The sequence below is a fragment of the Liolophura sinensis genome, chromosome 8 (assembly GCF_032854445.1).
Source record: "Liolophura sinensis isolate JHLJ2023 chromosome 8, CUHK_Ljap_v2, whole genome shotgun sequence".
In the NCBI taxonomy this organism is placed as follows: Eukaryota; Metazoa; Mollusca; class Polyplacophora; order Chitonida; family Chitonidae; genus Liolophura; species Liolophura sinensis.
In genome coordinates, this window is record NC_088302.1 from 11,987,750 (window position 1) to 12,000,632 (window position 12,883).

A 12,883-nucleotide genomic window follows, 5' to 3' on the forward strand; every position below is an offset into this window, starting at 1 on the left:
GTAGGTCTGTGCTGTGATGTCTATAGTCCAGTGGCTATACCATATTATTAAGATCGTCGTCATATGACTGAAAAATTGTTGAGTACGACGTTAAACCCCAAGCACTCACTCACTCATATTATTAAGACAGCACCATAGTAATGAATATTCTTGTGTTTGGGTATTAAAACTAAAGCTGCATGGAATTAGATTTTTCATTATCCAAAGCAAGTATGGGGAACATATAAATTTCAATGTTTCACACACCAGTGTTAGACTGCCCACGAAGTATAAAAGTGACACCTGTTGGGAGACATTGCTTCAAAATATCCCATCTACTCAGCACTTAAAAGGTATAAAGCCTGTAGGCCTACTGTAATATAAACTCCATACAAGTAGGCCTGAAACTGTTCTTCCAAACCAAGCATATACGCCTAGCTGAGTGATACTGTGCTGGTACAAAAAGAAGAGACTTTTTTTTTCTTTCTTGGACAATCATTCCTTAATTGGTCATCTAACGCTGGCAATACTCATAATCGCTTACAGCCATGCAGACATAATTGCCCAGTATGCATGTAAGTATAGCTGCAAGTGCCCATGTATAGCAGTAAGTATTCATGAATGGTCCCCAAGATAATTATAAATGCCCAAGAATAATTGCAAGTGCCCAAGGATAAGTACAACTGCATAAATGTTATACCAAGTGACCAGAAATAATTACAAGTCCCCAAGAAAGCCAAAGTCCCACACCAAAACAACTGGATATTAGCATGGATTAGAAAAGCAGCACTAATCCAGTAACTTATGTAGATGTTGTCCGAAGCAAATGCCCCAACTCCATCAATACAATATGATCTCAATACATTATTTCAAACACAGACAACCAGGTAACACAGGTGATAGATTTGGAAAGTGACTTTAATGATATTTACGAAAGTATAAATGTTGAATAATGACACTCCTCCAGCCTAACCCATATCACTTCAGCGATGAAAGTAAATTGTTTGTAGTCCCGTATTTCTCTCACATAAGAACACGTAAAACCCTTCACTGAAGGCATATTGTAAGCATATGTAATCATATATAATTTTGAACTCCGTTGTCATAAAGTCGTATATTAACACATAATAAATCCTCAAGTCAAACTGTTGAAACACTGATGCAACCAACTTTTACCATGGAAGCACACGATGATATATATATTCATATATACCTGTATACGTATAAGATATTATGTACGTATACATATATATATATTTACTAGTATGTGTATTGAAAGTTTGCATAATTTCATTAATAGATAAAAGCACTATACATAAACGTTTACAGGTATGGCCTATACAACATCTTGAGTACCATACATCCAAACCTACAGGTGGTCTATACAGGCAATGGTGACGTATGCAAGACTGAAAAACTTATGACATTAAAACAATTCAACCAAATTTTGACAATGGTTTTCAATGACAATTGAGCAACATCCTGTCTAACTGAACTTTGTTTTAATAACTGCAGAAAACAAAATAGAAAAAAGAATTGTAACTGTTTACATTACTTCTGTCAAACCAATAATCTGGGATTGTCAAGTCATCTCCGTACAATTAAGTTTATATTCTGCTTTCTTGAAAAGATTATACGGCACAAACATATCACCGTAGGTGCACAATACAACTTACTACATAAGTACAGTCCTTATAGTGTGAACAGCGTTGACAATGTCAGTGTGAGATACCAGTATTTAACTCTTGTTGGCCTTTTTATACCCAGAGCAGCCCTTTCACTGCTTCTTTTCTTTTCTTTGTAAATCATTTCTATGTAATCTGATTTCCTTTGTATCCCTGCATACACTGCTATGCATTCTCTTTTTTTTTTTTTTTTTTTTTTTTTCCCCTCAAATTGTCTGTACAGAAAATTTGTTGCTGGAATTCTTGTCATTTCACTTTTCAGCTCTTCTGAAAAATAAGACTGGTTGGAGGGTGGACAAAGCAATTTTTTAAGCTGTTGGAATAGATTCAAAATATGAACCACCTGCAAGTACTCTGAGCACAATTTGAGCTTTCCAGTTACAGTACATCCTGGGACTCTTTTGCACCAGTGAATGAGGGCTATCAAGATATGAATCTGACTTTCGTATGTCAGCAGTAAGGAAAACGTTGCAGGGCATACACATGGTTGTGGTTACAGGGCATACAAATGTAGAGTGAAAGCCAAGGCTTTAAAACCTGCCTTGGCAAAATAACTATCTGCTTAATTTGACCTTAATTTAAAAATCTTACCACAGGTGAACAGTTGTGGTCCAATGGGTGAAAATACAGCCTAATATGATAAACACTGATATGGACAAATATGACAACAATGTTGTAATTCTGCTTTTGTCCAATTAAGAAGACCACAATAATGAGCTCATGTTCTTTGAATTTGTTAAATGAGAGGCAGATTTGAAGATGAATATACAGGTACTGAAAGAAGGCATTTCCTTCTAATTCAAAATGCACTCCATCTTTGTTTCAACATACCAATACTTAACACTGAATATGGTAAAAGATATGGACTGGGTTTTTCTTTTTTCCATATATCATAAAAAACATTAACACCTTGCATCAAGAATATAGAGATACTGACATACCATTTCGCACAGGGGGTACAGAAAGATGTACTTACAAACCTGGTTCGCATACAAATTTAATAAATACAAATGACAGAAATGGTTTTTATATGAATACACTGTACACAAATATCACATAATATGCTCACAGCAAAGCATGTCCATGGTTATTTCTAGACATCAAAGTGTACCCATGAACACAAAGGCTGGCCTTACTTAAACCACAACTCTCTTATTTCCATCAACTCTGGGCCTTGGGTTCATTTCCATGATACCTGATTTTGTTTTTTATTTATTTTATTTTTTGTTAATTTTACAATATTCATATACACATACCTTTGTGTACAGCTAAAACGTCTTAAAATGCCAATCAAAACACTGGTCCATCATAATGACTATTTCGCTTCTACAATGAGCAAGGCCATAATTTATTTACTAATTCGCAAAAGTGTTTCTTCACCCACTTTAATGTTATTTCACTTTGAAATTTTTCCTCTCCTCTGTTAGGAAACTTGTTTTAAGGATTTTGCTCTCCTTGTTGCTGACCTCAAGGATGCATACTTTTAATACTTAGAATTCACTTAAACCTTCATGACAAAAATTACAATAAGCATTTGAATGCAAATCTAAGTTCATCAGTAATACTACAAGTTACAACCCAGTCTGGTTTAAGTCTCAGACAGCTACATGTAGGTGATCTTGGGGCCTGGCTGGGTTGGTTTCAGTTGGGAACAATTTTTGGCTGCTATTGATATGTTAACTCTGTAATTCCATTACTAGTAAAGGCTTTAAACGAACAGAGTTATGGTGGGAAGATCTACACCTATCACCGTAAACGCACTTTAGCAATTTACATCATGATCTGGAAACTTTCACATGGTTTGGGTCTCCAGGAACATTTTGATCTGAGCGATATACATGGCAGTTGGTGGCAAGTGCAATGGTAACTATTGAAATTTAGATATTATGTTTTTTTGGGGTTTTTTTTCACCACATTTTAACATAGAAACACTTTTTAACACTCAACAGAAATACGTGTTAAACATCTAAGTTGGGGGTTTTTTTGTGCGTATTATGTTTATCAGAATTACATATTTTAAAATGGATATCTTTTTAGTTTGTAAATGTACATGTGCTTTGGTGATAGAAAGAAGTTCTCCTTAACGATAGGCTGTAATGACTTGTCAATGTTTTGATTGGCAGATTACCTACAGTAGCTGGACATATTCACTCAGTTACTCTTGCCAGACTACATTAAGATTGCAAGCCCCAAAAAAGTGTTACAGTTTGCAGGACACCTGTTTGATACATTTTCAGTAAACATTCTGTAACATTTTGTGATCCAACTCCAATAAAGCAATGCACCATGTAAGTTTAATAGTCTGAAAATCTAGTTTACATTCCACATTTGCTGTTCACAGTAAAAAAAAATTAGTACATCAAGCTAATGTAAGCGAAGTGGCTGTTATCAGTGATCAAAAATTTAAAAGATGTAGCAATGTAGCAATAATTAACTTCAGAGAGAATGTGAGCTGTATCCATGCAAGGGCCATTATGACTAAGCAAGTTCAAATATGATTTAAAACCATTGGCACTAAAAGTGGGATTAGTGGGATTATCCAACATTATTACGTCTTAATCATCTGTAATAATTTCAGCTTCTGTGGTTTGAACTAAGAATATGTTGGGATTTAAAATTAGAATGAACAAGTGAAAATCACTTTACAAAATCGATCTGATTTTGCAAAATGCACAAAAGGGTTTATGTAGAATTTAACATTCCTACCAAGTCATTCATACAAGTGTTACAAAAATATAGAATCTTCAGTACATTACAAGCAAATCTACCTAGACTTTAGAGGACCACTGAATTACACAAGTAGTTCAAAATACACCCACCCACACACACTTAAGTTCCAGGTTGATCTATAAAATACGTCTTCTGATGAAAAAAAAATGCAAACATACTTGTTCATGTCTTAACAAACGAATCATAACAAAACGTAAAATGTACTACGGACTGGTCAAGCAAAACCTATTGATCTACCACTTGCATATAGATTTAATTATAGATAGAACCTATATAAAAGCTATCAGAAACAAAAGCAAGTTAAATCAATATTTATCAATACCAATTCTTAAAATAAAATCTAGTAACAGTTTTAGCACTTGCAAGATTGCCAGAAACTCATTCCCTGCCTCCCAACTCCCAACCTTGCCCCTTGTTTCATGTACAGAAAACAGTGTATAAGAAAGAGACATTTAACCAATCACAGCACAGTAGCAGACTTCCCATAAGGGAAGCATATATGAAGCACAAAAGTGGGAAAACAAACCAAGGGATTAAAGCTCCTCTTAGACATCTCAAAATGGTAAGGTCAGCTGTCAAAAACTTTAGTCAATTTATCAAAAAATCTAAATGTTATACGCTTATTTCTCAAGTGATACAATTAGTTCTCATCAGATCTCAAAGGATACCTCAATTCCTCATGTTTTCGCATGTGAAAGAGGAACTTTCAGTGCAATTCATGCACATTTATAATTAGATTTTGGAAACAAAACTACACTGGTGGTATTGGCCAGATTCAGGGCTTCACAGAAAGTATAATTTTATCAGTCTGCTTGAATAAACACCTTGCAACCATGCAGAATTACAGTATGCCATGTATTATTTTCACAGAATAACACTGACTGAACCAAGACAAGATTTCTTCTCAAAGGATATAATAGTCTTTACCAGGATAAGGTCAGTTGTAACAGGATAAAGTCAGCCGTAACATAATAAGTTGCTTTGACAAAATAATATCAGCGTTAACTGGTTAATCAAGGTTTTACAAAAAATGCTATTCTCACAAGACAAAGTTCAAAGGTAGTAAAAAACACTGGTTGGATTAGACCATGAGTCCCAGAATAAGCCTTCTAAGCTTAAACTGAAACCATCAGCCATACATGTACACAACTCAAAGTTGAATTGCCACGAACCATGTTGTCAACAGATTGAAAAGCAGCCTCTAAACACTGCAAAATATTACAAATGGTATAAAGGAAGCATGTTTCACTGAAGCCAGGTGTAGGTCAGCTTGCTATCCCAACTGGATCTAACTCGACCAAGATGTCAAAAAGTTTGATAAAACCTTGCAATCCTGACCAATTGGGCGCAAGCATGCGTAGATCAATGGAATTGCGTACAAATGGATGCTCTGAGTTGCAGAAAAGTACAACATGTTCAACTCCAAGCAACTGAGTCAGCAGTTGTTGGTGATCGCAAGGCTGCGTTCACTGACGAGTGCATGATCAAATGCTCCTTGTGTCTTCCAGTGGCCAAAAACTCAGTTGTTCCCAGTCACAGGGTCAGTCTATGCCCGGCTTAACACTTAATCATCACGTTTCCATCACACTTGTTAAACTGCCTGTCAGAATTTCGAGTTAACAATTTACATGTACATCAACAGCCTGGGGAGAACAGTTGCACATAAGTTTTTATCTATATCATGAAGGAGGTTGTCTAATCTCTAACAGCAAGACTAGTAGACACTTATACACATATACAAAATTCATGTATGATGACACGAACATGAATAACAAGATAAAGGTGTCTCATAACTATTTTCTATACATGTATACCTAGTACAAAAGGAAATTTAAACATATTATAAAAGACTTGCTTGCAACTTAATTGAGACAACATCAAAAATATTATCAGTTTGCATACTACTTGAGTGTACAATTAATAACCGGTGATTAAAGTTGCATATCTTAAAAAAAAAGGGTCTAAGTTTATAAGCTGGTTAGTTCAGTTGGACACTGCTTTTCCCATAACACAAGTTATGTGCCAAATTCACAAAAATGTACACTAATCAAATATCAAAGACATTACAAGCATTGATCAGCACAAGATGTGTGCTAATGAAGCAAGTATCTGCCACTGCCAGGGGTTACATAAGACTTGGAAAAAGCAAAGTGCATTTTGATTATCTGAACAAATGAAAATACATGCACATTTTATTGTGACCTCATAAAGCTTGAATGTTGGTCTTTTTGGAGAGAGAATCATGTATATCAATAGTACTGCTTTACAGATGCTTAGATGGCCATGCCTGAATACAGTCCGTGTTTTCTGAACAGATAGAAAAGCTTAAGTTCCGTCTATGTGATGACAACAGAGTGATGTCCTTTAAGGAATATTTTGGTTACTTGTGTACATGTATTCTTTAAAGTAAAAAAAAAAAAAAAACCCTCAAAATTAACATAAAGACCAATGAATACTACATGTTCTGGTGTATCTGAAACTACTTTTCCCACTGAATAAAATGTAGCCGAATGTTTGAATTCTAAGGTGGGTTTTATTTATACCTTGAACATTGTGATATCCAGTTAATGAGCATGAGAAAATGTACCAGGAGAAAACTTGGCCAAAGTGTCTTCAAAGAAAAGTACATGTGAAAAAGCTTGGTGTTTTGAGGAAGGATAGTAATGGTGTCCTGGCTGTCATCCTGATTTTTGAATTTCAACTCATTTTGCCTGCGGACTGTAAGTTAAGGACTAATACATGTAACAATGGGAATTTATTGTTTACAAAAATTTCACTGTGTTTAATAATGCGTTACGACTGAAAAGCAATGATTTTGAGTGTCAAAGTTCGAAGTGAACACCGCAAGACTTCAAGAATGTCGTTGAAACTTCTTATGGACCTTTCATTTTTTTTTTATGTGGAAAAACAAGGTGTCAATAACACTAAGCCTGGCAACTCTGAAGCAAGTGGTGCATGTATATGGCAACATGACAAAAAGTCCACCATGCCATCTTGGTCCCACTTCTATACTGCCATCTCTATCAAGAAGTCCAGAGCTCTTTTTCGTTCCCAGATCAACAGGACATGAAAATCCAATAAACAAAAAGTGCTACTCAAAATGTACACACGATAAAAGTACATGTACACCAGCCACTGATTTTTTTTTTCAATCTTTTTTTCCAAGATGCAAACCAGTTGCCAAACCTAAAAGTTTAAAGGGTTTTAATTTTATCTCATCAAAGTCCAGAGCTCTTTTTTGGTCCCAGACCATCAGGCCATGAAAATCCAAAAACAAAAAAGTGCTGATCACTATAAAAATACATGTATATGTGTACACCAGTTCTTGTTTTTTCTCTCTTAATTCCTTCAAAATGCAAACAATTTACCGAACCTTAAAGTTTAAGGGGTTTCAATTGTATCAACTGCTTCATGATTTTAACTGATAGTCCTACCTTGTTCATTTTTTCGACACGTTTCTAATATAATAGATTGTTAACCAACTACAATGACTACTGACTTTCTCATTTCCCAGATACACATAGCTTTGATGTAGCCATCAAAATAGTTATGATACTAATGAAATAATTAGTATAATATAAAGGTGGAACGGCTGTTGCTCACAAATCTGACAAGAGAGCCTGTAAACTACTTCACATATTCCCACAAAAGACAAAGGACTGTGAAGCCTTGCTATGTTTAGTTATTCCCAGAGAAACAGAAACTATTGTTGTTTCCACTTCATCACAAGGTAGAAGTCTAAGCACTTTGGAGACATAAAGATGACACAGAAAGTTTGTTTTTGTATATGTGATCACAGCATAAACTCCTTTTTATCTTCAATGAGAGGAGAAATAAGTATTACCATTAATGTACATTTGACATGGGTGGAGTATGGACTTCGCATGAAGTGACCAGGGTACTGGTCAAAACTAGAAACTGACCGTCCAAATCTGCTGAAAGCAGAGGATTCTGGGCCATCTCTTTCTTACTAATCCACACACTACTAGCACTGTGACATGGTAGTCACCTTGAGAGCTGGAATTTCACACAGTCTGGTGCAATGCGTTCATTTCACACAGGTGCAACAGAAACACCTGAGAAACTGACGCCTGCACCTATTCACAAGTGTTGACAGAGATCTTTTGCTTCATACACCTCAGTGGTAATTACAACTTAATATCTGCACAGCAAACACTTGACATTAAACAACCCCTCATTCATAGGCCATAAGAAAACGTACCACATTGCAACTGTCTGCCATGCACGTATTCCTGTGCTTTTCTGAAGGAGACATCTAGCTTTTACAAGCTGCAGATAGCGTCAGAATGTTGTTCTGTAGAATCTAAATGCACATTCCACATTGCCATTCATGATGACTTTCTTTCACTGACACGTCTAGTGATATCAGAAATGAATATCGGCTTTCAGAATGATTTCTCACATCATTAACATGTCTCCATTTCCTAAAACACTCTTGCATATCTACAACTTATTACTGGGATTGTGGATTCCTCAACATCATACCGACGCAACTTTTCCAAAACTCATAAGCCGTACTTCTTGTAACTTTTGCCTTGATTATAGTGCCATAATTAAGGCGACATTATTTTTTGAACAAGTTACAAAAAAATCAATTTACGAAGTTTTGTGATAAGGGCCAGATTATTCCATATTTGAGTCTCCATTGACATGACTGGGGAGAGAAGACAGTGGCACAATTCCCACGTTTTGTGTTGTTGTTGCATGGCAGATATCATCAATGTACAGGAACTATACCCCACATGCAAATCTTCTTGTCCTGCAGATCCTCAAGACTTTTTACATCAATCCTAACACACGGTAGCTCCCCATGATTATCACAGGATCTTATTAAGCACTCTTTTTATAAAATTTTAGGCCACCATTTTCTTCTGTGCTGGGTGTAATAAGACTTTCCTTCTCTTCAAACTATCACTGAAGTGGCAGCCATCATTTTGGGTGAAAATGATCGCTATCTCTCTTTCTCTCTCCTTAATCAGCAGTATTTCCCAATACGTTTATCTTTCTCCAGTTCATGACCCCATTGTGTGTTCGATCATCAACATGATACATCTCTGTCAGCATTCTGAGAAATCCCATAACATGTTTGCACTGTTTGCACCTTTTCATGCTCAGCCACCATTTTGTTGCCATGGCAACTGATCATATGCACCATCACATGAGATGTGAAGTTGATCACATGACTATGACCTGACCTGTGAAGTGCCAGGAATCCTCCATATATGTATTACATGGTTCACACTACTGTCTGTGATTGCTCGCATTCAACTTCCCTTGGTCCCAACAATGGTCAGTGGACTCCTTGGGCACATTGGACTCCCTCTGCTGTCACTGGTCCCAATCAGTGCACTAAGTCCACATATTGGTCACTGTTCCTGTTGAAAAATCCAAGTCTCAACACATGGTCACACAAGGCAAGGTTAGCCCCAAACAGTCACTGGTCCCATCAGGTACACTCATGTCCGCATGCTGGTCACTGTTCTTGTTGGACACCTGAGTCTGAATACAGGGTCAAACTAAGCATGCTTAGCCCCTAGCACTCACTAGTCCCAACAGGTGCACTCAAGCCCTCATGCTGGATACTGTTCGCGTTGGACACATCCAAATCTCAATACAGGTTCATACCAGTCAAGCTTAGTCCCAATCCCTATAGGTACACTCAAGCTCATATACTGGTTGCTGTTCTTGTTGTACACAACCTGGTCTCAACACAGGTTCATACCAGGCAAGCTTAGTCCCAATCCCTATAGGTACACTCAAGCTCATATACTGGTGGCTGTTCTTGTTGTACACAACCTGGTCTCAATACAGGCTCATACCAGGCAAGCTTAGTCCCAATCCCTATAGGTACACTCAAGCTCATATACTGGTCGCTGTTCTTGTTGTACACAACCTGGTCTCAACACAGGTTCATACTAGGCAAGCTTAGCCCCAAGCACTCACTGGTCCCAATAAGTACACTCAAATCCACATACTGGTCGCTATTCTTGTTGGACACATCCGCATCTCCATACGGGTTTATATCAGGCAAGCTTAGTCCCAAACAGTCACTGGTCCCATTCGGTGCACTCGTACCACAGTGGTAAAACACTGGTTCAAATCTGGGCGCTCCTTGGTCCCGACAGCATTCACTGGTTTATTCTATGTAAGGCATCTGGGGATATCCACGAATTTTAAGTCAGTATGAGAAGGGTCCTACCTGATGAGCAGAGACTAATTAGACTTGTGAGAACTAACTCATCTTGTACACCTTACTGCTCATTAAATATGTAAATTATCAGATGAGTCCCTTGTGATAAATATATGACTTATGTATTCATATGTTCTCCCGCACGAACACATCTTGTTCATCTTTCTCGCTCCTTCACGTTCCCTACATCCATTACACAGTGACAGGAAAATAAAACGACTTTTAGAGATGCTGTCCTCTGTAGCTGCCCTTTCTTCAATTCTCATTCATGCAACATACATCCAATTGGTCAAAATCACGTAGTGTCACCCATGTATTGTCTTTTGTGATTGGTCAACATATCAGTTATTGCCACCAGCTTCTTCAGTGCAGAAGAATTCTGAAACAGAAAAGGACTGATCTAAAAGTGATGTCATTCACCTAAAAAAGGAGTGAAAGTTCTTTCTGCTGATGTACTAGTGAAAAAAGTACCGTTAGTGGATATTCTAGTAGATAAATAGGCCATAGCTATTAATACAGGTACAGGTACCTTTAATTAGATAAACTGTTCATCTACAACACTGGGATATTTGATGAAAGAAACAATATACGGACAAGTTTTTCAGTCACAATTTAATCACTCAACTTGATGAAACTGAAACTTTGAAATGAACCTTACAAGTTTCAGGTGCATGTCATGCAAAACATTTGCACAAAAATGGTGCTTTTATGATTATCACAACAATGTCACGAAAAACCTAAGTGTATTCCTTATTCACAAATAATCCTTGTCTTGTATTACGCCTCTTGTGTGCGGCCATATTTGTAGCCCTGTCTCGCAACAGATTTGTACTACAGAAACAAGACTTTACCTATCAATCTGAAAGCTGTGTTCCACCTAACATTTGATATGTAAAAATGCACTTTCAGAAGAATATAAAGGCATTAAAATGACACTTTATATCAACACTCAAGTTTTTCTCATAGTTCATCAAACCTCACATAAAACTCTTAATTGGCTATACAAGATGGATGAATCAATCAGAATTCAGCAAAAATTTGCCATTTGAAAAATACAACATTAGGTGAGATGCCATAATTCAGCATATCCTAAGGAAATGTAAGGAAACTGGGCTACAAAATTCCACTGCTGGGGGCTGATCTGTTGCATGCAATTTCCTAAAATTGACTTCACTACCCTAATTCCTCAATCAATAATTCCTCAAGACTACGAAGAATAATATTTTCAGAATATGCTTGAATAAAATACCTTGCAAACATGCGAAAAGGCTGAAGAATTACAGTATACACCGACAACTATGGGGAGTTTGAGACCAATTTCTGCATGTATTACCGGTGTATCGCTGAGTTTCCTGAGTTCGTCTACGTGTGAGGCACATATCTGATGGATGCTGGCAAGGTCACGACCTTGTTCCCCCGACACTCTTTCTCGTCTGTTAGGACAATCTGGCACATTCTACAGTTAAGAAAAAACAACGGCTACCAACAACAATACATTTTCTGTTTAATAAGAACATCGCTAAAATAAAGAAATCTGTGATCACACTGCAAACATAGGCATTTACATGGATGGAACTTTTTGGCTATTCTTCTGATACAGATCAAATCTACAAGTGCACGAGATACATGTATATGTAAACTGTTAACAACTATGACACAACTTAAACCGGAAGTATCTACTATTAACAACAAAAATCTACATGGAAACAAACAAACATTTGGTAACTGCTGCAACAACCTGCAAATAACCCATGCCATCTTGTACTCCGGGATCTTAGTTCATATTAAATGAATGGTCCATGTTAAAAAGCAGGATATCACAAAATTGTCAGACCTACCAAGTGACACATTGACTGAGTTGTGCAGCTACTGGTAAGAAGTTAAAGGTTATTTCCCATAATATAAAATCTGTCATATCAGTTTGTACAGAACCGAATATTCGAGGTCACGGACATCTGAGCATTTGGCATTTCACTTGTGCCAAAACGCTTTATTTGCGCAGACACAGTGGTGAAAATATTGCCTAAATAACATGGGAGGTAAAAGAAAACTCTCAGCTCAATAAGTCCAAAATCACATCTTGTTGACAACCAGAATGTATATATGCTGTGTAGATTCTTCTGTTGTCAAATATATCATCCGTAGTTATGAGAATATCGTCTAATGTTTTTCATTTCTCTTTACCTTTCCCATGTTACAATTTACCTCATCGTCTAACCCCTACCTCATTCGATGTGCGAGGCTTCGAATGCATGCATGCCATTAGCTGATGAAATCA

The 12,883-nt window shown here is 36.9% G+C and overlaps 1 protein-coding gene across 1 annotated transcript in view; it reads right to left on the reverse strand.

Annotated features, from left to right (window-relative positions):
• Positions 1-8,590: 8,590 nt before the first annotated feature.
• Positions 8,591-12,883, reverse strand: part of LOC135472690 (ras GTPase-activating protein 1-like) — a 30,940-nt gene continuing 26,647 nt past the window's right edge. Inside the window, 2 exon segments of the mRNA XM_064752315.1 lie at positions 8,591-10,984; positions 11,939-12,061. Of these exon segments, the coding sequence (XP_064608385.1) occupies positions 10,901-10,984; positions 11,939-12,061 (207 nt within the window). The 3' untranslated portion in view covers positions 8,591-10,900.